This window comes from Phyllopteryx taeniolatus, chromosome 7 (assembly GCF_024500385.1).
Source record: "Phyllopteryx taeniolatus isolate TA_2022b chromosome 7, UOR_Ptae_1.2, whole genome shotgun sequence".
Lineage (NCBI taxonomy): Eukaryota > Metazoa > Chordata > Actinopteri > Syngnathiformes > Syngnathidae > Phyllopteryx > Phyllopteryx taeniolatus.
Window position 1 is genome coordinate 14773523 of NC_084508.1, and position 27434 is coordinate 14800956.

General features: G+C 42.8%; 1 protein-coding gene across 2 annotated transcripts in view; it reads right to left on the bottom strand.

Moving 5' to 3' along the window:
- faf1 (Fas (TNFRSF6) associated factor 1) overlaps window positions 1-27434 on the bottom strand; it is a 95666-nt gene that overhangs the window by 53704 nt on the left and 14528 nt on the right. For both annotated transcript variants that reach the window (XM_061779186.1, XM_061779185.1), the window contains 2 exons: window positions 20197-20302; window positions 14762-14848 (listed from right to left, as the gene is read on the bottom strand). In XM_061779186.1, the coding sequence (XP_061635170.1) occupies window positions 14762-14848; window positions 20197-20302 (193 nt within the window). The remainder of the gene's footprint in view (window positions 1-14761; window positions 14849-20196; window positions 20303-27434) is intronic.

A 27434-nucleotide genomic window follows, 5' to 3' on the forward strand; every position in this document is an offset into this window, starting at 1 on the left:
GATACAATTACACACACAATAGCACTCAACTCCAATGCCTCTTTCTTACCTCACAAAAACAACAGTGGGAAAATGGGGTAAAATCCCAATGAACCAAGCAGGAGCACTGAAACTACTGATTCAAAAAAGGCAAATACACTCCTGCTTGCTGTGGTTAATTTTTTTTACACTACATTACAGTAGAAGCTCCAAATTCCAGAAGTGGTACAATTTCGATTTCAATCAAAATCCTCCGCAAAAATATGCCTAACATTAAGCAAGACGTGAGCAAGTCTTATGAAAACTCCACTCAGTGAGTGTCTAATATATTGACCTATGAACAGTTGAAAACCGATATTTTCATACACTACAATGGAACCACGCCGTAACGGACCCCGATATAACGGATCTTGGATAAATGGACGGTCGGGACTGAACAATGTGTCCAAAAATAGTTTCCATTTGTCACTTAAACTGCCGTTGACAAAGTCTGTTAGTTCTAGAAATGGCCGCTGTTGTTTACTGGCACTTTGGCGCAACTTTGACGTATTTCCGGGTCACAGATATACAGTGCCGTGAAAAAGTATTGGCCCCCATCTCAAATTCTTATATTTTTGCATAGTTTCCCCACTTTGTTTCAGATCATCAAACAAAAAAAACAAAAATAACCCAAGTGAACTTAAAATGCTCTTTTTAAATGATTTCCTTTATTAAGGGAAAAAAAAACTACTAGTTACCTGGCCCTAAAACTATGCAAAATTGTAAGAATTTGAGAAAGGGGCCAATACCTTTTCACGGCAATTCACAATATGACTAGATCCAATTTCATAAGACGTGCCTCCCGTACCTGTGTGGTGGCCATGTTGAATGTGGTGCATTGACGTGGCGGTCATGATAATGATAGTTATATCTATTGTGCATAGCGCTGCACAGAGAGAGAGAGCAGCATGGCGGCGGTGTTAACACTGAGGAATACAGAGCAAGTCTCTTGGGTCTGGAACATGGTATTTTTGGTGCATTTTTATTTGTCAAGCCGCTCATCTAGGGCAATGGATTTGGAACTAGGAAACACAATAATTCATCGCGGCTCATGAAAGCTACTCTCCTATGATGAGTACTGTACGTCAACAATGTCATCATGACCAAGCACACCGGCGTGGTAACTTTGGATAAGATTTAAAACTTCTAAAACATTTTCAAGTTTTTTATATTTATTTAGGCGGCACGGTGGGCAACTGGTTAGAGCGTCAGCCTCACAGTTCTGAGGACCCGGGTTCAATCCCTGGCCCCGCCTGTGTGGAGTTTGCATGTTCTCCCCGTGCCTGCGTGGGTTTTCTCCGGGCACTCCGGTTTCCTCCCACATCCCAAAAACATGCATTAATTGAAGACTCTAAATTGCCCGTAGGTGTGACTGTGCGTGCGAATGGTTGTTAGTTTGTATGTGCCCTGCGATTGGCTGGCAACCAAGTTCAGGGTGTACCCCGCCTCCTGCCCGATGATAGCTGGGATAGGCTCCAGCACGCCCGCGACCCTAGTGAGGAGAAGCGGCTCAGAAAATGGATGGATGGATGGATATATTTATTTACCATGACTTTGTTTAGGCCATGAAAAAAAACTACAAAATTTTTTACTGTACAGTAATATGGGTGTATATGACCACAAAAAGTGCTTCAATCTAACGGTCAATTGCCTATAACAGAAGACCACCCTCCCATTAGTCCGTTATAGCGTGGTGCATATATAAAGACACACACTTTTTCCCCCCCTCACTGTCTGACATGAAATCAGACCAAACCGTTCCTGTTTTAGCTCAATTACAGTGACCAAAATCATTTCTATTTGCTAAATGGAAGATTTTTTTTTTTTTAGACAATTTATTGCTACTTTCTTCAGTCTATTGCCTTTAAACTGTATGACTTGGGTCAAACATTTTGGATATCTTCCACAAGCTTCTCACAATAGCTGGCAGGAATATTGGCCCAGAACTGGTGTAAATGAGCCAAGTTTTCAGGCCACCTGGCTCGCACATGCCTTTTAAGGTCTGCCTAAACATTTTAAATAGGATTGAAATTAGGGCTTCTTGACGACCACTCCAAAAGATTGACTATAGTAAGTTATCCTTAAGCAATGACTTTGCTATCATTGTATTCCAACAAAGCCCATTTTCGTGTTTAGTTTCCAAATACAGTAAAGGTGCCATATTTTTAGAAAATCAACATTTTGAAGTATTTGGGATCTAATATTGGCTCTATGGTGCCTCGGTAAACGTGAAATATGAATTAAAATCATCCACGCACACCTGAGTTTTAGACATTTTCCTGCAGAGAGGCCTAAAAATCAGGTAATTTAAATTTCTCGAGCTTATCCAGGGATCTAGTTTGATGTGCGTTCTGCATCTGAGATGCACAAAAATGAGCAGGGATGCATAAAACATGGTGAATCTGCATTCACCAACGCACAGCATTGCTTATCTACATGTATGAGTGTGAGCGAGAGAGAGAAAGAGTGCGTGTGTGTGTGTGTCCTCAGTGAATCATTATCCACTAAAAGTACGAGTCCTGAGAGCAAGAGCAATAAATAACAAAAATATTGTACTCACACAATATATTGAGAGCAAGAGCAATGGATAAAAATATTGTACTAACAGTATAAAAGAGTAACAACGGCAGTAAAAATCTTCAGTATGGTAGGACCAAGAACCAAGAACCGTGATATAGCAGAGGATTACTGTATATGTATTCCGTGATGATAGTATTGATAGTACTGAATTGTTGAGATATGGCTTAAAACTTTTTCACCTTCTAAATTTTCCTGATTTTGTGGGCGGGATTTTAAAAATCAGCCCCGTGACATCATGGGCCTAGGTCAAATGCCCCACTATATAGACACCAAGCGTACATATTCCATGCAGTAGCCATTTGGCGGATCTGCACTTTCTTGTTCATAAATAACTTCACCCGGTTCTACCAGTATAGCATGCAATTGGCCATTAAACTATGCCCACAACTTGAAAAAAATGCATCTTCCCTTAAGTGTAACACTTTTGAGTGATTTGGGCAACTTTTCTTGCAATTTAGCACCCACGCACGTTGTGAGGCAGCGGCGAAACAGACGAAATCCGCCGCCCCACGGTCCATTGTCAGCGGTTGGAGATGCTGTTGGAGGTCCAGCACAACAGCGTTCGTACCTTTAGCCTCACGACCTCCTTCCCTCCTCCTCGTCCTGAGGGGAATATTCATCCGGGGGACCGGAGCCGCGTCGCACGGCTTTGGCCACTTATGGAGTATCATTCTGCGGCAACAAAAGCCCGTTGCCCACTGAATTTCAAAGGAAGGAAGATTGTCCTGGCTAATGGTTGGTTAATGGTCATTATGCCGGCTCAGAGGCTGCTTCTCTGCAGCCCGTGAAAGCGTGTAATATATGCGTTGCTGGTAAGGAGTCTGGATATTGTTTATTTAATGCCTCTGAAATTATGAAAAATAAGGCCTGCCCTACTTATTTGTATAATTATTATTTGCTTCTAAATAAGTATTATTATTATAGTTTCCTCTCTTTTTTCCTCTATCAAATTGTTTTTCTTTACTCTGTGATATGGATCCCCCTGGGTCTGAAATAAAGAGCTGTAAGACTAGCCTGGTTTACATGGAACCTTCTATTACGATTATTATCGGTTTAGAAATGCAGCCCTATGTGGGCCACAAGCCAGTGCAAACTGTAGGCCGGTCCCAAGCCCGGATAAATGCATATGGTTGCGTCAGGAAGAGCATCCGGCTTAAAACTTTGCCAAACAAATATGAGCGTTCATTCAAAGAATTCCATACCGGATCGGTCGTGGCGCGGGTTAACAACGTTCGCCACCGGCGCCGGTGGAAATTCAGCTACTGTGGGTCGAAGAAGAAGAGGTGGAAACCGGGTTCTTCGGCAGAAAGAGAAGAGGAAAGCACAGAGCCTAGAACTGAATGTGGGGACTTTGAATGTTGGCACCATGACAGGAAAATCTCAGGAGTTGATTGACATGATGATTAGGAGAAAGGTTGATATATTGTGTGTCGAGGAGACCAGGTGGAAAGGCAGTAAGGCTAGAGGTTTAGGGGCAGGGTTTAAATTATTTTACCATGGTGTAAATGGGAAGAGAAATGGAGTCGGCGTTATTTTAAAAGAAGAGTTGGCTAAGAATGTCTTGGAGGTGAAAAGAGTATCAGATCGAACTTGAAATTGAGGGTGTTATGTATAATGTGATTAGTGGCTATGCCCCACAGGTAGGATGTGACCGAGAGGTGAAAGAGAAATTCTGGAAGGAGCTAGACGAAGTAGTTCTGAGCATCCCAGACAGAGAGAGAGAGTCGTGATTGGTGCAGATTGTAATGGACATGTTGGTGAAAGAAATAGGGGTAATGAAGAAGTGATGGGTAAGTACGGCATCCAGGAAAGGAACTTGGAGGGACAGATGGTGATAGACTTTGCAAAAAGGATTCAAATGGCTGTAGTGAACACCTTTTTCCAGAAGAGGCAGGAACATAGTGTAACCTACAAGAGCGGAGGTAGAAGCACCCAGGTGGATTACATCTTGTGCAGACGGTGTAATCTGAAGGAGGTTACCGACTGTAAGGTTGTCGTAGGGGAGAGTGTGGCTAGACAGCATAGGATGGTGGTGTGTAAGATGACTCTGGTGGTGGGGAGGAAGATTAGGAAGACAAAGGCAGAGCAGAGAACCATGTGGTGGAAGCTGAGACAGGACGAGTGTTGTGCAGCTTTTCGGGAAGAGGTGAGACAGGCTCTCGGTGGACAGGAGGAGCTTCCAGAAGACTGGACCACTGCAGCCAAGGTGATCAGAGAGGCAGGCAGGAGAATACTTGGTGTATCTTCTGGCAGGAAAGGAGAGAAGGAGACTTGGTGGTGGAACCTCACAGTACACGAAATCATACAAGGAAAAAGGTTAGCTAAGAAGAAGTGGGACACTGAGAGGACCGAGGAGAGGTGAAAGGAATATATTGAGATGCGACACAGGGCAAAGGTAGAGGTGGCAAAGGCCAAACGAGGCATATGATGACATGTATGGCAGGTTGGACACTAAAGGAGAAAAGGATCTATACAGGCTGGCCAGACAGAGGGATATAGATGGGAAGGATGTGCAGCAGGTTAGGGTGATTAAAGATAGAGATGGAAATATGTTGACTGGTGCCAGTAGTGTGCTAGATAGATGGAAAGAATACTTTGAGGAGTTGATGAATGAGGAAAATGAGAGAGTAGAAGAGGCAAGCGTGGTGGACCAGGAAGTGGCAATGATTAGTAACGGGGAAGTTAGAAAGGCATTAAAGAGGATGAAAAATGGAAAAGCAGTTGGTCCTGATGACATTCCTGTGGAGGTATGGAAGCATCTCAGAGAGGTGGCTGTGGAGTTTTTGACCAGCTTGTTCAAGAGAATTCTAGCACATGAGAAGATGCCTGAGGAATGGAGGAAAAGTGTGCTGGTGCCCATTTTTAAGAACAAGGGTGATGTGCAGAGCTGTGGGAACTATAGAGGAATAAAGTTGATGAGCCACACAATGAAGTTATGGGAAAGAGTAGTGGAGGCTAGACTCAGGAAAGAAGTGAGTATATGCGAGCAACTGTATGGTTTCATGCCTAGAAAGAGTACCACAGATGCATTATTTGCCTTGAGGATGTTGATGGAAAAGTACAGAGAAGGTCAGAAGGAGCTACATTGTGTCTTTGTAGATCTAGAGAAAGCCAATGACAGAGTACCCAGAGAGGAACTGTGGTACTGCATACGGAAGTCTGAAGTGACAGATTATGTTAGAATAATACAGGACATGTACGAGGGCAGCAGAACAGTGGTGAGGTGTGCTGGAGGTGTGACAGACGAATTTAAGGTGGAGGTGGGACTGCATCAGGGATCAGCCCTGAGCCCCTTCCTGTTTGCAGTGGTGATGGATAGGCTGACAGATGAGGTTAGAGTGGAATCCCCATGGACCATGATGTTTGCAGATGACATTGTGATCTGCAGTGAAAGCAGGGAGCAGGTGGAGGAACAGTTAGAAAGATGGAGGCATGCACTGGAAATAAGAGGAATGAAGATTAGCCGAAGTAAGACAGAATATATGTGCATGAATGAGAGGCTTGGTGGGGGAAGAGTGAGGCTACAGGGAGAAGAGATAGCAAGGGTGGAGGACTTTAAATACTTGGGGTCAACCATCCACAGCAAAGGTGAGTGTGGTCAGGAAGTGAAGAAACGGGTCCAAGCAGGTTAGAACGGGTGAAGGAAGGTGTCAGGTGTGTTATGTGACAGAAGAGTCTCTGCTAGGATGAAGGGCAAAGTTTATAAGACAGTGGTGAGGCCAGCCATGACGTACGGATGAGAGACAGTGGCACTGAAGAGATAACAGGAAGCAGAGCTGGAGGTGGTGGAAATGAAGATGTTGAGGTTCTCTCTAGGAGTGATCAGGTTGGATAAAATTAGAAATGAGCTCATCAGAGGGACAGCCATGGTTCGATGTTTTGTAGACAAAGTTAGAGAGAGCAGACTTCGATGGTTTAGGCACATCCAGAGGAGAAATAGTGAGTATATTGGTAGAAGGATGAGGATGGAGCTGCCAGGGAAGAGAACTAGAAGAAGACCAAAAAGAAGGTTGTTGGATGTCGTGAGGGAAGACATGAGTGCAGTTGGTGTTCGAGAGGAGGATGCAGGAGATAGGCTTACATGGAAAAGGATGACGCGCTGTGGCGACCCCTAAAGGGACAAGCCGAAAGGAAAAGAAGATCGGTTTAGAAAACCAAACCGAATGAAAATGGCTCCATATAAACACCTCAATCGGAATAAACAGGCTGAATCTTAACAGAATTTCATGTGGTTTCACAGGGGTGGAATGTTCCTTTTGCCAAACCAATCAGAAGTAAATTTTCACCATACGGAATAGAGCCGGGAAAAGATGCGTCTGCGCATGCTTCATCTTGACGTAAATGGTGAGGTCATTGTTTAAGCACGGCGCATATATGGCGGCTGCTGACGGAGCTTGTATGCGACGGAGATCTTGTTTTTAACTACATACAAATTGTTTTGAACCAGCTTTTCCTTCTTTTTTTAAATAAACAGAAAAAGAATCCCAACTTCTCTGCTGAAAAGACAACGGACCGCCATCTTGATAAATGAAGTGACGTTCACGACGAAGTGCGCATGTCACACAACTGTTCCGTAGTGCACATCATGTATATATGCCATCGGACTAGATCAAGTCACATGTAAACAGTTGCCCAGTGATCTTCAATCAGAATGATTTCAATTGGAATGACAAAAAAAGTCTACATACTGTGTGGTTGGTCTGCTAAAGAGGAGCCCTTCACCTGTCAATCAAATGTTGACTTTCGCTCTAGTCAATTACAGGCTGAATAACGTGTGTCAAAGCACATTCATCTCTGGGACAAAGGAGCCCTCTCCTTCCTGAACGGTATGATGGGTGGGTATTACCATAGTGTGTATAATTGAGCAGATGAACGTGGCACCTTCAGGCATCTGGAAATTGCATCCAAGGATGAACCACAGTTGTGCAAGTCCACAATTCTCTTCCAAATGTCTTGACTGATTTCTTTTGACTTTCCCATGATACTACACAAAGAAACTGTTTTAGATGTGCCTAGTTCAAATACAACCACAGGTGTCTCTAACTCAAATGTTGTCAATAAGACAGAAGCTTCCAAAGAAATGACATCATCATTAGAGTTTGCTTGAAAGCATAGTAATCTTACTGTTTGTAAACTTCTGTCCCGTAAATTTTAAGGTAAACAAACAATATGACCAAGACACATGACAGTTGAGCAGCTCGAAAAAATAACACCAGTTAAACAAGTGTTGAGTGAGAATTCTTTTGAACACACCTATCGTTCCACTTAAGATAAACACGACAATGCTCCCACTGGTACAATGCAGTGGGAGCATTATAGCTTAAGATTTGCATTCCTTTACTGTGGTTGACGTGTGGATTGATCACACAATGAAAACGCTCAAACCACATTATGTTTCAGCAACTGTACATGTGTAACAGTTGGATAAAGTGTGGGTTGATTGGTCATGTCTGCAGAGTGGGGTGCAAGAATGACCAATCCTCCCACATTTAATCCAACTATTACACAAATTCTTTTTTGTTTACATTTTTGTATGTCGTAATTTGTTAGACATATTTTACACTACTGTATTGTCACATGCAAACAAATAGCCAAGGAATAAGAGAGGGATAATAGTGTACCACTGGAAAGAGTTGTTTAAATAACCCTTAAGGTAATATTATTCAGAGTCACTGATGATCTAGTGGTACACTCGCCTGACTTTGGTGCAGCCAGCGTGGGTTCAGTTCCCACTCAGTGACGGTGTGAATGTGAGTGTGAATGGTTGTCCGTGTCTATATGTGCCCTGCGACTGACTGGCGACCAGTTCAGGGTGTAGTCCGCCTTTCGCCCGAAGTCAGCTGGGATAGGCTCCAGCATCCCGCGACCCTAACCAGGATAAGCGGTGTTGAAAATGGATGGATGGAATATTATTCAGTATACTACAAAATGCATTTTTTTTGCTGGCAAACAAAATAAAGAGATAATTTTAAAAAGGACAAAAAAAGTTATCTTTATGCTCTTTTAAGTACCTGGAGATTAGTTGGCGACCCTAATCACACGTTTGATTTCAGCGGAGACCTTTTGGGGAGAGTGTACGCTCACGATAGAGAAAAAGTCCAAATTTATGTGGACATCTCTACGTATGCCCACTTCAATCTCGGAAAATATCAGAACGATCGGAGCAATATTTTGGATTTCATGGATGTTAAGTGTTTTCCTCTAAATATGCTCACTCGAAAAAGTTTAACATCGCTTAATGTCACAAAAATGGGCAATCGTCACCACAATTTATGTGGACAGCTCTACCTATGCCCACTTCAACCTTTGAAAACAGAACGATTGCACCAATATTTTGGATTTTATGGACGTTAAGCATTTTCTTCTCCATTTGCTCACTATATAGAAAAAGCTTAAAGTAGCTTTATGTCACGAAACTGCGATCAATCATCATCAAAACTTATGTGGACACCTCTACTTATAGCCCACTTCAACCTCTGAAAATATCAGAACGATCGCACTGATATTTTGGATTTTATAGATGTTAAAGCATTTATAGAGGACTGTCCCAGGGCGTCCATGCTCCGGCGGCTGAGCGGACACCGACAAAACTTCGGTTCTCATTGTCCCTGCGAATCGCAAGCTGTTATTAAGCTTGTCTGCATTAACAAATTACACGTGGAAACCTATGTCTCGCTCTCTGTAGGCAATTAATATTAACTTTCCATCTCAGTAAGACATGCATACTGTACATAATATACATTATATATTTAATTAAAGAATATATCAGCCTATATCAGTGACTTTGGGGTGAATTGGTTCACCTTGTTTATCATCTTGGTGACAGCGCAAGCAATATTTTGGTCTCCCAAGTCCCCTGAGTTGCCCTGACTGATCAGTTTTGTGAGTCCTGGCGACATCTCCAACAATACGATAGGCCACAAAGTTTAACTACTTCCAACTCCTTTTCGGACCAACAGTACAAGGTGTTTCAGTATGGGATAGTCATACTCCATTTGTATTATTTACAATGGTTGTTTTTTGCTAGTTTTGTACTGCATGTTTGAAATAAAAATTTCAATCAATCAATGCACAAAACACGTACAGAAATGTACCGAACCGTGGCCCAAATACCAATGTACAGACTGTACCGTGGGTTGCCTGGAACGGTTCCCCTATATTGATATTTTATAATGTTGGTATCAATTCCAGAAATACCTATAAAAGTGCCCCCAGGTGACAGTAATGCTCTATTGCTCAACCATCACCTTTCTGTTCACTCTCTAATATGCATGTGTCATCTTCAAATGTTGAGTAGTTCTAGTTTGTTTTAGTTGTATTTAGTTGCACTGCAGTGGTTAACGTCTCTTTAGACAGCTGTAAATTAATTTTCAAGTACTAAATATTAGTAAATACTTGCGGCACGGTGGACGACTGTTATTACAGCCACCTTGCAGTTAGGAGGTCACAAGTTCAAGTTCTGCATCCTTGTGTGGAGTTTGCATGTTCTCCCCGTGCCTGTGTGGGTTTTCTCCGGGTACTCCGGTTTCCTCTCACATCCCAAAAACATGCATGGTAGGCTAATTGAAGACTCTAAATTGCCCGTAGGTTTGAATGTGAGTGCAAATGATTGTTTATATGTGCCCTGCGATTGGCTGGCAACCAGTTCAGGGTGTACCACGCCTCTCGCCCAGTCAGCTGGGATAGGCTCCAGCACGCCCGTGACCCTAGTGAGGATAAGAGGTACGGAAAAAGAATGAATGAATGAATGAAATGCCATTAAACAATTCGAACCCCAGCAAAAACACCACAATTTTTATTACGTTTTTATTCAATAAAGATAGTGCAGTGTTGTCCATCCATTATCTGAGCATCTTATCCTCACAAGGGTCGCGAGAGCGCTGGAGCCTATCCCAGCTATCATCGGGCAGGAGGCAGGGTTCACCCTGAACTGGTTGCCAGCCAATCGCAGGGCACATATAAACAAACAACCATTGGCACCTATGGGCAATTTAGAGTCTTCAATTAACCTACCATGCATGTTTTTGGGATGTGGGAGGAAACCGGAGTGCCTGGAGAAAACCCACGCAGCCACGGGGAGAACATGCAAACTCCACACAGGCGGGGCCGGGGATTGAACCCCAGTCCTCAGAACTGTGAGGCAGACGCTCTAACCAAACGTCCACCATTCCGCCTAGTGCAGTGTTGTAAAATCTAAAACATAAAATAGTGTAGATAAATAAACTGGTTATATAACATGTAATTAAGCTGAAAGTCAAAGACAAAACGTTTGACACAGCTCATTATTAAATGATAACCACAATAATGAGCATAGTTAAATTATCTGATTTTTGTTTTTATCATGAGCAATATATATATAAACATATCAAATCATAAATATTTACTCTTTAGCATTAGGACTACTGCTAGCTTGGTCGTTTTGGATATGATGGCATCTCATGCCATAGCCTCTGTATCTCCTGGATGAGACGATATTAAAAAGCAGAGACAGAAGTGTAATAATGGCCTCTGCTTCAGCCGCAGCCCCCTTATTGAAACGTCTGAAGGTATTAACAGAGAAAGCCCGGGACTTGGCTGGCCAAGCAGGTGGGTAGGGAGCCAATGTTAGTGTCTAGCTCAGTCTAGCCCAGTCTCATCTCTTGGGGTTTGGGCCAATAAACATGGCAGCCCAGAGGCTGAGATTACATTTCCGTCACACACCAGTTCGCCTTCAGTGGAATCGATTACTACTTAAGTCTACTTCCCCTCTTTAATTGTGTTATATTACTGTGTTTTCCTGCTTGAATTTACATTTGTATTTATTTTTGCAACTATTCGTATTACACACGGGTCTAGGGTTGAGTATCGAACTCCAATAAAGATATGTCTGTAACATCAACTGCCAAGTACAGTGGAACCTACAACGTTGAACACAAGCCACTCTGTGATGCTGACTTGTTCTAAATTCAAAACAAATGTTCAGGAGATAATGTAAAGTGAATTAATTTATACCACACACAAACTGTGGCCATCGTAGAAGCTTTATCTGTTTTAGCAATGTTTTAAGTTACATCCCTGTCATACAAGTACAGTGGTACGTTGACTTACAAGTGCCCCAATTTGCTTTGTGTTGCGCTAGTAACATCCCTAACTGTCATACAAGCACAGTGGTACGTTGACTTACAAGTGCTCCAATTTGCTTTGTGTTGCGCCACTCAATTGAAGTGGAAAAAGGAGCGCCACAGTTGCCAATGCACTTTAAGCCATTTATTGAATGGTGCAATCACACACACAAATACAAAATAAAAACACAGGTCAGTGTTGACGTCTAACTGCTTGGTCAAAGGCCAAGACAATTGACTGCAGCTCCTGATGTCCCTCACTAGGCCACACCTTTTAGGGACACATCAACACACAAATGTACTTCTGTGGGTGTGTTTGACTTTCAGCTTAATTACATGTTATATAACCAGTTTATTTATCTACATTATTTTATGTTTTATATTTTACAACACTGCACTAGGCGGCACGGTGGACGTCTGGTTAGAGCGTTTGCCTCACAGTTCTGAGGACCGGGGTTCAATCCCCGACCCAGCCTGTGTAGAGTTTGCATGTTCTCCCCGTGCCTGGGTGGGTTTTCGCTGGGCACTCTGGTTTCCTCCCACATCCCAAAAACATGCGTGGTGGGTTGATTGAAGACTCTAAATTGCCCGTAGGTGTGAATGTGAGTGCAAATGGTTGTTTGTTTATATGTGCCCTGCGATTGGCTGGCGACCGGTTCAGGGTGTAACCCGCCTCCCACCCGAAGATAGCTGGGATAGGCTCCAGCAGCCCGTGACCCTAGTGAGGATAAGCGGTAAAGAAAATGGATGGATGGAAATTAAGAACAGCTCTCAGTATAGTAGTGCAAACTAATGACATAAACTAATACCTCAATGATCTTTTTAAAGGAAGACTATTTGATGATTACATGGATATCATTAATAACATGTATTTGGTGGTAGCTAGTTTTGATTGCCTGCTGTTGGATGAAACCACAAAGAAACCCACATTTCCGTTAGTTAATGACTATCATTTAATTATTCACCATATATTTAAATTTAAAGGTTTGTTCTCAATGTTAGTATAATTCAATGAATGATTGAGAACAAAATATAATGCATAAGTCTGAGGCACCATTTTTTGTTTGCTATAATAACCATGTGTAACCAGAAATCAGAGTGTTCATTGAGTAGAGCCCAGACTGTTTGAACTTGAACTGTTTCCAAGTGGGGGGGGGGGGGGGGGGGGGGGGGGGGGGGGGGGGGGGGAAGGAGAGAAAAAAAAAGAGCAAGTAATGTTTAGTGTCACATTTTAGGTTTTTTTTGTCCATCTGTATGTTAGTTTTATAGAGGATGTGGACAGAGGATACCAATATATTTTTGGAGGGTGGAGAGTTCCATTAATGCCACAGTGACTCAAATGGTGGAAATAAATTCCTGTATCTGTACCTTTACCTAGATGCGCCATAATATGGAGTGGCTTCATTTTTGGCCCATGGAACCACAACTATGAAAAGTCTTCTGGAAATAGTTTTTTGCATAATACTAACTGTATCTGTCTTACTATGAACTCTCTTTTAGTATGTCAAAATAATTACTGTGAAAAAGGTAAATAAAACAACAAAACCAGTGCCCCACCTAAAATCTTTGCACAGGACCCTACTGTACATGTACTTCCCCCCCCCCCCTATTTTTTTGTAACCAAAACAAATCTAAACTGAAACTGTAGTAAAGTTGTCCTTGTTAATGCATCTCTGGGTAAAAAAGAAGCAAATACCAATCCTTAAAACTAAACAAAAATTACATAGATCTAAAAGGAAAACGTTAGCTCACTGGTGACCCTAAGAATATGTGCACAGCGGCTCCACAGTGTAGCATGATAAACCATCCCTTACAATTAGCATGGGAACACATACGCTGTCAAAGACAGGGTGAGACAAAAGGGGTCAGAGGTTCCTCAAGGTTCTGCTTCTGATCAGCTTGACTGTGTCGTGGATGAATGGCCAGGACCAGCGACCTCAGGATGAGTGAGGTCAGTGGGACTCAATGATTTGAGCTATAATGTCCACAGATAGAGGGCACATGATGGGAACGGCCTTTGACATCTTAATTAGCTTCTAACAGATGGCTTTGGCATGGCACAGCACCGATGCATTTTCAAAGTATTACATAATGCCATCACAGGTAGACCATGAACCATGTAATTTTAATAGTACTAAAGACCACAGTTCTGGATTCAAGCACTGGAGAGCATGTCCTTCATGCAAATACTGTGTATGTTAAAACGAGGGCACATATTAGCTACATTTTTACACTAGACTGTCGATACATAAATGGCCCTCGACAAATATAAAATTAGCAACGTGATAAGTTGCTGCCATCTTTATGAAACTTTCCATAAAACAAATGGAATTATGACATTAAAGCCAATCAGCATAACATGCTATTATCGGCCGATACCGATCAAGCGGATCAGATCGGTGTAAAGTCTGCCCACACTGCTCTTCTCACGTATAATGCTCCATTTGCACTATTTAAGTCAAATTTTTAGAGCAAGTTTGAAACTTCGACTTGGAGAATCCCTCGGAATTTCGGCCCGTACGAGCTTAGTGGTGGATCTTTTTATCTGAAACTTCTCAGCCAATCAGAAAAGGGGTTCCCCGAGTCGCAGACGAAACCTCCAGGACATACGTAAAGAAATAATCAAGTTATACTGTTTTACTGTAATTTTAAGACATTTTTGGACCAAATTCTCTATAGTCCATGTCACACAAAAATTTCCCCCCCCCAAAAAAACAAAATTTCTTCTGAACCCATTATCCGATTTTCACAGTTCTTAGTGTGTTGTACTCATGTTGAAGTGGCCATTCCAACTTCGCTAATAAAATCTCTGACCACATGAATGCATTCGCAGGTAAACGCAGCTCAAAGCAATAGGTGGTTCTATCTGAAACTGTAGGAAGTGCACAGTCCAGCTATTACACAATTTCAGGCAGTTTGTGTTTATAAAATAAATAAATAAATAAATAATGCCTTTGTTTGTGTCCAAGAGGCATGAGTGACAGAACTTTAATAATGCTTGTGTGTGCGTGCGTTCGTGTGTGTGTGTGTGTGTGTGTGTGCGCGCACACATGTCTTCTTACAGAGTCATCAGAGGCTGATGCTGGCCATCCTTCCCACTGTTGATGCCGTACTGGGATGTTGGTTAGGTCTGAAACATTCCTCTTCACCTGCAAACAGAAGAAATAGGTATCACTGTACATTAGGACCCCACATCCAACTAATGACAAATGCATTGAGACAAATAGCTAGTAATGGTAAAATCGACAATATTACATTCTTTAAGATTAATTAAATAGTGAGTACAATGAAGGACTGCATCAAAGAATGCTGCATTTATGGAGCAGGTGAACAAGAAAGGAAGCAGAGAATGAAGGAGATGACCCAAAGGAAGAAGGCACACCATGAAAAAAGGGGAGCAGTGTTTTTAGCATTCCTCAGATGCCATAGCTAATGCCTTGTATCAACAGCCCCACGTTCTGAAATGAACAGTATTTCTCTCCCCCTATTCACGCACGGATGCTGTATCTGCATCAATTAATAACATTCCATGCTTTTAAACAGTTAGCAGACAGCAGCGCCTGGCCCTAAGGGTGTCGGGCTTCACCGTCCAGCACATTGCTGGTTTAAAGGCCTAACGCCAGCCTGATGTGCGGAAGCCGAAGGTGATCAAAGCCCATCGGCGTCTGAGCGCTGGCGGCCGTGGATTCTACAGCATTTGTTTAGCGAGAGCCACAGTTTTCGGGCCTGTGGGGATGGACACTGATGCTGAGAAAACTGCCCATTGTAGGGCAGAGTCCACAGGTCAAATCCCGTCTTTGTAAAAAGTACTTAGGAGAGATGGATCCCTGAGCATATGAAGGGCTGCTGGTTATGCAAGTGGAAACTTAAAGAACGCTACAAACACAACATCAATGTCAATGTCGAGCACACGGCTGAAACACTGGATTGTGAAGACTATGGGGGCAAAGTTTCTACTTGAGGAGACACATCAACCAGCAACAACATTACGATCACTTGCACAATCTAATGAGATCCAATACAAGCTCTGGATTAAGAAATAAATAAATCCTAACAAAGATCGTTATGGTCAGGGTTTTTTGGCTGATTTTAGATCAACAATATTTATCAATGTCACTGTATTCTGCAGTGGTGTACAACTACACCGCATCAATGCTGAGAGCTGTGCAGTTAAATGTGGTAAACAAAATACTGAAAAAAAAGTCGAAACCACTCAGTATAATGCAGGTAATGTTGAACAGCACCGCAAACTACACCCAAAATAATAAATCTAAGTGAGTCAGTCAAAACTGAGCACTATTAAAGGCAGCTTTTTTTCCATACAGCGAATGTGGCCAATTTATTTTGCATTGGTCCAGGCAGGCACAGTAATTAGAATGCCACTAAAAATAAAATAAAAATAATGAATGAGTGCACAATCCACCCTTTGTCTGGCAGTTGTAAAGCCCTCACCATACTGCTCCGAGGTGACCCTCATGATGAGAAGTCATAGCCAGGATGGAGGGCTAGGGGTCAGAGCGGGTGGCCAGTGTTATTACAGAGTGTAATATCTATGTTTGACCAGCCGCACTACAGGGATTTGCCTGACCGCCTAGCCACTCGATGAGAAGAGGGGTAAAGGGAGGAAAGGAGAGGCAAAAACACTAGTAATGAAGAGACTGCTGTCAGAGGTTAAAGCAGCCTGAGAGAAACAACAAACTAATGCCCACCACTGAGAGTGTGAAGGTGAGAGGTGGGAACAGAGGAGAGTGGAGACAGAAATTGAAAGTAGAAGACAAGCTGTTCGCTTTGTGGAAGTACACAGCCACACAATGGACTGGCCCACCTGCAAAAACGCTGCCAGTCGATATTTTAAGAGTAGAATTAAAAGTCACAGCCTTATAAAACGTAAGACTACACAGCAGGCTGTACTCATAGCATCTACAAGTACTTTAAATGTATGTTGCAGCACCTACTGAGCTTTAAGAACATCATTTACTCAACATCTAGCACTGTCCAATACAATGTAACAGCCTCTGTCTAATGCTGCCCCCTGTCTTCCATAATAGTAATCTAACTGGTAAAGAATTAGAGAAAATTATTTGCTCGGTCCAAATGCCATTCTATATGGTTGTTAGCAAGGCATGACTCCAAATGTTGAAAGACAGTTGCAGCTTATCATTTTAAATAAATAAGGATGGAGTTGAAAATACAGGAGCTAAAGGTGGGGATCTATTTAAGGTAACATCACTTCAATCAAACTGGGAACTGAGTTCCGACAGGGGCGTTTGAGAAAGTTATTGAGAACACTGCATGCCTGGCTTTGGTGCTGAGCAACAAGGCAATGCCCCTCACAGCAAAATTAATGATCCGATCATTGTAAATGCCAATTGCCTGTAATCCCCGCCTGGAAGAGAATCAAAGAGTTTCCGTTAAACAGTCACAAGCTTTCTCCCTCGTGCTCCCTTTCTTCAGCTCCCCAAGGCTCCAGATGTCTTTCATTCCTTTATTTTAGCCACCCTTCCTTTTCTCAGTGCTGTAGCCTTGTCATCTTTTGGTTTCTATATGACTCCCAGCTGCGAAACACGGATGGGCCCCAGGCCCAACCCCGGGGGGCAGCAGAGGAAGGAAATCCCCAGGACAACGGGTCTGGTCACGGACAACTTGGAGCCCGGCAGCCATCTCTATTCTACCCGCTACTTCCCTGGCAAACATTTGCTCTACAGCTTAGCTCACATGCTAGCCAGCTACTTACCCCCTCACTCTTGTCTAGTAATGCCAATCAGAGTGTACCCAGCCCTGTGTTCGGGACATGGAGAAGAAAGAAGTTAGAGAGGGGACACTGGGAGAGACATGGAGAATGAAGGCACAGAAAAGGAGGGGCAAGGGCAGATCCCTAAGAGCCACAAGGCAAAGCTATAGCCTTGTGCTAAGACAAACAAGAAGACAGGACTTTCCCTATTGATATGCACAAGCAGGACCTTCGGCTAGTTTTCACTGGGACAAAAGAGTGAGCGGGGAGAGAAGGGTGCTCTGTAGTAGAGTCCATATGTCTGTGAGTAGACACAGTATGAAGAGAAAGAGGGAGACAGGCTGGCTGAATATGGTGTTACTTCTTTGTTGCACTCTCAAGTCTTAGTAGTAGCACAAATACACTCCACATCCTGGATGGCGGAGACACTGATGGTGTAGAAGTTCAGTCGCCTGATTTTTGTACAGGCAAAGTGTGAATCTGATTGACTGGCGACCAGTACTAGCACTTTAGGGGAGTTCACCTTTTGCTCAAAGTCAGCTGGGATAAGCTCCATCTCCTGGCAACCATGAACAGGATAAGCAGGATGGAAAATGGATGCATGGATCCTGGATAGCCATTTGACTACATTTCTTGAATTCATCATGGGTGAAATTGACAATCAATGAACAGATCATTGTTAAAAAAATGATGAGCAAATTTCTCTAAATGTTCTCAGATCTTTTTTCAATGGTAGTCATTTTGACGATAGTAGACTATTGCTTGACATCCCACAGCTACATCATGTTTCTCTTCAGACAGCAAACTATGAGACTGAATCAATTCCGCTTCTGTTAGTTGCAGTCAAGTATTGAATTCCATTTTCCCTCAATTGAGTTAAGACGCAATGAGTCAAAAATGTGATTTGATTATTTTGAGTTCTTATATTCGCATTTTAATTTAAACTATAACTGTCTTCTCTAAGCATTTCCAATTTAATTCACCTATTATGACAGCATTTGGTCTTGACAACTTGCAAATGGACCATGTCAATCAGTCCCTACATAGCGTGACAACATTATTTAATTCATCATCATGGTAACAAAAAAAAAAAAAGCAAAGATGCCATGCTAAAGAGTAAATGTATAAAAGGGCACGGTCAACATGGGGAGAGCAGAATCCAAATCTATTCAGGTTAAAGTTCTGGGCCTCATTTTGTCACTAGGGGTCCCCTGAGATGCTTCAACACAAGCATGCGTAAGGAAAAGACCACAACATGGAGGCCCGTTAAAGCCCACATTGTCCCTGTGTGGTTCCCTACGGCCTCTTACAGCACCCCCACCAAGCAGACAGTTAGCCTACTTTCTGGGACCGTGGTTTTCCCCTCCCACACCACAGGGAACCCTCCCTAGTGTTTGTAATCCCAGTAGAAACACTTAAGGTTCACAGTGGGTGCTCATCAAAACCATCTGGCTGAGGAGGAGAGGAAGATGACAGAGGAGGAGGAACAGGACAGCACAAATACAGAGAGAGCCAGGAAACCAGGGAGGCAAGCTGCCTCCCTCCTGCTCAGATGCTGGTTATACTAATCTGGTCAATTAGCACCATTACAAGCACCACTCGTAGCCTGATTATTATCAGTGTGATCTTCACACTCACAGAGAAGCAAGGCCCAGTAGGGGCAGCAGTGAGCAAGCAGTAACTTCCCGTTGTGGGTGGAGAATGAATAATTAGTTGAAAAAAAACTTGTCAAATGGGAAAGGAGAGCTAAAAAAGTTTAGCAAATGTGTGATGCAGTAGAATTCTACACCAGGGCCAACTCACACCACAATAACAAACACACTGTTGAATAAAAACGTAACTGACAATGTCAATCAAAGCTTTGTAGAAAAATTTACAAGTCTTGGCGGCACGGTGGCCGACTGGTTAGAGCGTCAGCCTCACAGTTCTGAGGACCTGGGTTCAATCCCCGGCCCCACCTGTGTGGAGTTTGCATGTTCTCCCCGTGCCTGCGTGGGTTTTCTCCGGGCACTCCGGTTTCCTCCCACATCCCAAAAACATGCATTAATTGGAGACTCTAAATTGCCCGTAGGTGTGACTGTGAGTGCGAATGGTTGTTTGTTTGTATGTGCCCTGCGATTGGCTGGCAACCAGTTCAGGGTGTACCCCGCCTCCTGCCCGATGACAGCTGGGATAGGCTCCAGCACGCCCGCGACCCTAGTGAGGAGAAGCGGCTCAGAAAATGGATGGATGGATGGATGTTGTGAAGTGTATACTCACTGTAAATAGATTTTAATGTTAGAAATACATTTTCTTAATTTGCATTAATGTAATAAATGGTGTTTAGAGAGATGGACCATCCTAATACCGAGTCCAATAAAACGGAGACGATAATTACAACACACAATGTAAAACCAATAGTTTAGTTGCAGGGAAAAAAAAAACTTATTTGTTATGTCCAAATCAAACAACGTTCAATAATTTAAACCCTCCTCGAGTGCTAAGACTTTTGAGAGTAAAAGTCACTTTACTGGGATTGTGGGGCAGAAGAGGGGGTTGTACCGGGCCATAGCTGTGAGAGTAATTATGTGCTTGGAAATGTGATCATTTGTGATGAATAATGAATCGATGGCTGAGATAGACTAGCAATGTTCAGCAAATGGAATGAAAGCTGCCTGATGGGGAACCAGAGCACCAGAATATTACGTATGTAGGAGTCCATGCATGCAGGTGCATATTTAAAAGGACCTACTGATCCTGTGTGTGCTCGTGTTTTTTTCCACTTACCTCTTGTATGGTTCTAGAGCCGGGGAAATTGAGGTTGTAGTCCCTCTGGGCCTCATGGTGACTGATGACCAGCAGAAAGTTCTGGTTTAGCGAGTCTGGGAGAGCACTTGACAAAGTGTGAGAGAGAGAGAGAGAAATTACAATAGGAACACAATGAAATTGAATATAGGAAATGAAATACACAGAGTGATGCAGAAAATGTAATCAAATATATAAAGCGGGATATTGACAGCTCCGTGCGCTTTCACAGAACAACATAGCATCCCGCAATCAGGTAATTGGTTGCGTGACATTAAAACAGAATGACAACTGTTTACATTAAAACATAGGGGAAATAAGTGAGTGTTGTGTATACTTCACAACCTATCTGCCATGGATTCTTCCTTAGCCACAGGCCCAAACCTTGAATTTTGTGGAAGTTGGTTGTAAGATTGAGCGTAATGCCAGACTACCCAAACAACTTTGATAAAACATATGCTCAATGAAGTAGGTAAAAGGTGGTGGTCAAAGATTACTACTAGGAGCAACAAGTAAAAGGCAAGCTGAAACATGTTTATAAGTGATATACTACTGGTACAGAGGGAGTTGGGCGCCTCCTCTGGGGGCTTGTCACCCATTTCACACGTTATGTCTAAACATGCCTGGTCAGAGCTCCACTCAGCACAGCAGGCTACATCACAGTTATGAGCACATGCACAGTAACGGCATGGGGTCCTTCAATCTGCTGATGTGGCAACAATCCAGCTATAATGAAATTAACCAAGGAAAGCACAACCTCAACCACAAGCCCAAAAATTTAATTAAAATAGTTTATAAAGATGAACAGGGGCACTAATTCAGCACTACTGTTTCTAGTACAGTGGTGCCTTGACCTTTAAATGTAATTTTTTCCTTGATAACGCTCTATTTAAAACACTTGTACCTCATATTACCTTTCCCCATTGAAATTAATGGAAATGGTATTTATCCGTTACAGCCCCGAAAGAAAACCACCATAATTTATTAAACTTATTTTTTTATAAGGAAAATAGCACGCCATACTTTAGTACTTTATAAAAACATTAATAACTACTTTTCTTAATAACATACAGTAATACAGTCCCCTCCAAAAGTATTGGAATGGCAACTTCAATTCCATTGTTTTTGTTGTATACTGAAGACATTTGAGTTTCAGATCAAAAGATCAATGAGACAAAAGTTCAGAATTTATTTCATGATATTTACATCTACATCTGTTAAACAACTCAGGATAGAGCACCTTTTGTTTGAAGCCACCCACTTTTCAAGTGAGAAAAAGTAGTGGAACAGACATTATTAAACTAACTTAAAATGAATAAAATTTAATATTTGGTGGCATAACCCTTACTTGCAATAACTGCATCAAGCCTGCGACCCATTGACTTCACCAGACTGTTGCATTCTTCATTTGAAATTTCTTTTCCAGGCCTTTACTACAGCCTCTTTCAGTTCTTGTTCATTTCTGGGGGTTTCTCCCTTCAGTTTATTCTTCAGGAGGTAAAATGCATGCTCTATTGGGTTAAGGTCCGGTGACTGACTTGGCCTGTTTATACTCCCGCGCCCGCATTGTATCACATGACCGACGCATTGGGCCGATGTACAGGCAAGAACTTAAATGCGCGACGCCTACAGTGAAAACAGTGAAAAAGTGGACCAATGAAGCAAAGATGGAACTTCAAAGCTGTTTAGACTGCACAGACTGGAGTGTCTTTGAAAATTCAGCTGGCAGCCTGGATGAATATACGGACACTGTCACATCCTATATCAGTTTCTGTGAAGAGGTTTGTGTACCAACAAAATCATTTCGCACATTCAACAACAACAAGCCGTGGTTCACTGGTAAACTTAAGCAGCTTCGCCAAGCTGAGTAGGACGCATATCAGAGCGGGGACAGGGCCCTGTATAATCGAGCTAGAAACCAGCTGACAAAAGAAATTAACATTGCAAAGAGGATCTATGCAGCAAAGTTGGAAAATAAGTTTAGCGCAAACGACTCTAAATCAGTCTGGCATGCATTCCAATCGCTGACTAATTACAAGCGACGATCCCCCCAAGCTGAGAACAATAGCACACTAGCCAACGACTTGAATACCTTCTACTGCAGATTTGAAAAGGACAGTTTCACACCACACACCCACCCGGCCGCACCCGCGACCACAATCACACCTCTGACCTCTGCGTTAACCATCCATGAACAGGATGTGAGACGCATCTTCAAATAACAAAAGATTAACAAAGCGGCAGGCCCGGACCACGTGTACCCATCCTGCCTCAAAGGACCAGCTCGCTCCAGTCTTCACTCAGATCTTCAACAGATCTCTGGAAATGTGCGAAGTTCCATCCTGTTTCAAAGGCTCCACCATCATTCCAGTCCCCAAGAAACCTGCAATCTCGGGTCTGAATGACTACAGGCCTGTCGCTTTGACATCTGTGATTATGAAGTCCTTTGAACGTCTCGTGCTGGACCACCTCAAGAGTGTCACAGGTCCCCTGCTGGACCCCTTGCAGTTTGCCTACCAAGCGAACAGATCTGCGGATGATGCAGTCAACATGGGACTGCACTTCATCCTAGAACACCTCGACAGCGCAGGGACCTATGCGAGGATCCTGTTCGTGGACTTCAGCTCAGCGTTCAACACCATCATCCCTGAACTCCTTTCATCCAAGCTTCTCCAGCTCAGCGTCTCAGCTGCCATCTGCCAGTGGATTTACAGCTTTCTGACAGGCAGGACACAGCAGGTCAGGCTGGGGGAGGCCACCTCATCCACACGCAGCATCAGCACTGGGGCGCCCCAAGGTTGTGTCCTCTCTCCGCTGCTCTTCTCTCTCTACACGAACGACTGCACCTCAGCGTACCCGACTGTCAAACTCCTGAAGTTTGCAGATGACACCACTGTCATCTGCCTCATCAAGGACGGTGACGAGTCTGCATATCGACAGGAAGCGGAGCGGCTGGAGCTGTGGTGCGGCCGACACAACCTGGAGCTTAACACGCTCAAGACTGTAGAGATGATCGTGAACTTCAGGAGGCATCCTTCGCCACAGCTGCCCCTCACGTTGTCCAGCTGCCTTGTGTCAACCGTCGAGACCTTCAAGTTCCTGGGAATTACAATCTCTCAGGACCTGAAGTGGGCGACCAACATCAACTCCGTCCTCAAAAAGGCCCAGCAGAGGATGTACTTCCTGCGGCTTCTGAGAAAGCACGGCCTGCCACCGGAGCTGCTGAGACAGTTCCACACAGCGGTCATCGAATCAGTCCTGTGTTCTTCCATCACAGTCTGGTTTGGTGCTGCTACAAAAAAGGGCAAACTCCGACTGCAACGGACAATCAAAACTGCTGAAAGGATTGTCGGTACCCCCCTACCTTACAACAAGCTGGCAATTTTTTGACTTGAGTTCGTTGTCACATTTCTGTGGGGCCAATTATGTATTAGTAGTTGTCTCGCCATGCTGCACTATTTGCATATACTGGCCACTCATGCCAGAGTAGCATCTGCTCCATTTGCACACTGATTGAGGAGTATCTGTAACATTTGCACAACCATTGTCCCAGATTATCGCACTACTCGTCACTTTAAACCGCATACACTCCTTGAAGTCTCAGCGCCCTTTGCACAATGGTCATTGCACCGGACTATTGCAATATTAGTCATTCGAACTGCTCTAAGTGCTAGAGGACAATTGTTTTTTGTCAATGTCTTTATGTCTCCAAAGTGTTCTGTAAATTGACTGTCTGTTGTACTAGAGCGGCTCCAACTACCGGAGACAAATTCCTTGTGTGTTTTGGACATACTTGGCAAATAAAGATGATTCTGATTCTGAAGTGACTCAGTAAGCTGCAGTAATAGTAATTTTTGGCAGAGGATAAAGAGGATATGCCTGTGAGTATTGTTATATTTTCTGTCTAGGTGTGTTGCTGCACCATTTGGGTTCAAATATCCATTGCTTAAAGGGTTACACTACTGCAAAGTTTATACTAGTTTCGTTAGCACGTTTATGCCATTTTGGAATGTGTTAGCATTAGGGTAGCAGTCTGAAGTAAGTTATGTGATTTGGTCTTTTTTTATATATTTAAAGGGACAATATGCAAGTTTTCAAACTGGTAGTAATATTTTAATATAGCCTCATTTCAGTTCCCACCCCTGCCTGTCACCTTGCGTCCCTGCAAAAAGAAACACCCCCAGCTCACTAAATTTGGACAAAATAGAACCAGGGAGAGACTGGTTCTTTGCGCTCGCCTGGCCGCCTCAGACTCGGAGTGCATCTTGGTTGGCCGCACAATCTCGTTGATGGCCAACTGGAATTGGCCTGGAGGAAGGGACCGACTGTGTCCCGCTCACCTAAGTGCACCTCAGGGTCGGCTGCAAGCGTTCAACGTTACATTAAATTTTACCGGTTTGATGTTGTATTTTTTGCAATCTACAGTCAATTAAAAATACAGTTTATAAGAGAGGTGATCAATTTACCTGACGATTCTGAACGACTCAGAAGGGCAACATGACATACGTGGTGGTTTTTCAAGCTCGGCCATGCAGCAGTCTGCAGCTAGGACACACACCACTGTTGTACAGCTTTACCCTTATTTTGAAGTAGAGAGCTGTCCAGGTCCTTCTTTTTAACTTTTGTTGCTAACTACAGTTAAATAATACAGCCAAAAACAAGACAATAGTCTCCTTCTACACAAGGTTCGTGAGCATGAGGTGCACATGAGCAAAAGACTGACAAACTATTCGCTCACGCCTCCCGTCACTCCACTTTCTGATTGGCTATTCATGTCCCATGGTGACCAGTTGTACAGTAATAATTCAAATTACATGAGGCATTAGATGGGGCCAGAGTGGTATTTTTTAAAAGATTATTTTAACAATATTCTACTCTCAGTTCATACAGACAGTTTAAACATATATGACAAAAAAGTTTTTTTTTTTTTTACTGCAAATGTCACTTTAAACTTTAACTGGTAAAGGGAATAAACAGCTTGAAGCAAGCACTTGGCCACTTTTTCTGCTGCATATTAAGTTTGCTGCCACCATTTAGCACTTGTAACACAAAGGCCTGCTCTCAAATCAAAACAAAAAACAAAAAAAACAAAAATGGGCCAAGCAACTGCTCGTGTCTTGAAAAACTGCTTGTAAGTCGGGTCACTCCTACACTGAGTTGCATTTCCATGAAAGATGTTTTACTAAAACAATTTCATTCCATGCTAATATAATGGAAGTGCTGAACACAATTGATACATAACAACCTCCCTCCACATTTACAGGAAGCGCTATCCAATCACAGGTGGCCACTCGAGATGCATTTGGAGGTGCGTGATAATTGCCAGGTGTGAACACATGCATTGGCACAAACGGATCACTCAGAACAAATGTCACTAACAGGTCCTAACTGCCTCAGGGAAAATGCAATTAATGAAGTTCACCCCTGCCAAGGATGAGTGTTGCTTGTTTTTTTGTAGGATTATGCACAAATTACTTGCGATAAAACTTTGTGAAGGTATGTAGCATTGTCTAAGGTGCAGGTCCCAAAAAATATATATATATATATTTTTTTTTTGTTTACATTGTGAGATTTCATTCAATATATACCCAAGTTACTCAGTTTAAAAAAAAATAATAGTAATTAAAAAAAAGAATTTTAAGGCCCATATTCAGGTCTGTGTAGGAAGTGGATATTTACTGCATGAAGGCGTACAATTTATTCAGTTGGGCCTAGGTGTTGAATTTTCTAAGTGATTTACGAAGAGCCTGGAGCAGTGGCCACAATGCAAAAGCAGACACTTTGTGTGCCTCACGTGGAGGAGGAGGCGGTAGGGAATCAACTTTTGGAAGCTTCATTTACAATAAGCTGTGAGGTTAAGTAGCGTTTTAAGCAAACGCTAGGTTTGTGCGACTGAATATCAATGGGAGGCTTAAGGGCCGAAGCAGACACTTAATCAGGGCTCAGAACCCAAGGAGAGAAGGAAGACTTGGGAGAAAGGATGGGGAATTAATATGTAGCATACACATTAATTATGCAATCACACTCTTAATCTGAGCAGATCTGGACGATCTTATGCTAACAGAAGCTCAAATTTACTGTAATGACAGCATATTTACATTGACTAAAACTACGGAATCAATATGTAAATGTAATGTTTGTTGTAGCTAACCAAGGAAGATTGGAAATGTGTGGAATGGGAGGGATGGATGCATATGTAATTGGGTTGAGCAGAAGGACTCGAGAGTTGTGTGCCTAACAGCGAGAGGGGGTGAGAGAGAGAGCGAGTGAGCATAAATGGTAGGGGTAGGGACACATAAATAAGGATCTAGCTAATATCATGATTATGTTTGGACACAATCCTGAGATACTGCTGGCAGGCAACTCTACTTCTAAATAGACGGAGATCGAGAGTAAACTGACTGGAAGTGTTACTCTGTCCTTCCAGCAAAGAGGGAACATCTTCCTCACTCGGCGATGGCAATTTGGCGTTTTCCTGGGTGGAGCTCTGTTTAAGATTTAGCTCGCTCATAGTGTTCTATGATACAAGTATAGTCACTTAAAATATCAAACACATAAATGGAGATAACACTATTCACAGTCACTCATTTTTGTGTCAATTCTCATCTCTCTCTTGTAGCCAGCTGGTTCTCACACAAGGTGTAAACAACATTTAGATGTATTGATTATTCTACCTCAAGAATTTTGACGATCATGTGGAATTTGATCAAAATAGACATTTTACTTGTGACTTTATATTGTGTAGTTGTCAAGTCTTGAAGCAATGGAGGCTCAGTGGACTTTAACTCCACTGCACAAACCAGCAAAAAGCATACTTAATTCAGGCCCAGCTAGTTTGATGCCCAAACAGACTGTCATATAAGTGAAAACAAACGGAGGGTCAAGGGTTTGTTGCGGCAACATTTTGAAGTTGTAAAGAATCAGCAGCTTCACTTACTTTGTTTTATTTAAGACGGCTTGTGTATTTCAGTGTGAGGAGCTTTAGCTCCAAGTCTAAGGTACTTGTTGGAATATAATTTCTTCTAGAATTAAATATTTAACTGTGGAGAAAAAAATCATAACATTTGAAATAAAATTCATACAATTCCCCATTTTGTCAAAAGACCATTCCTTATCCCGGTCGCTTCCACCACTCAGTCACCTCAAGGGTTGTAATGTGGATGCCTAAGTATTTGCTTCTGTCTTCTCACTGAACACATAACACTCAGTGACATTCTAGG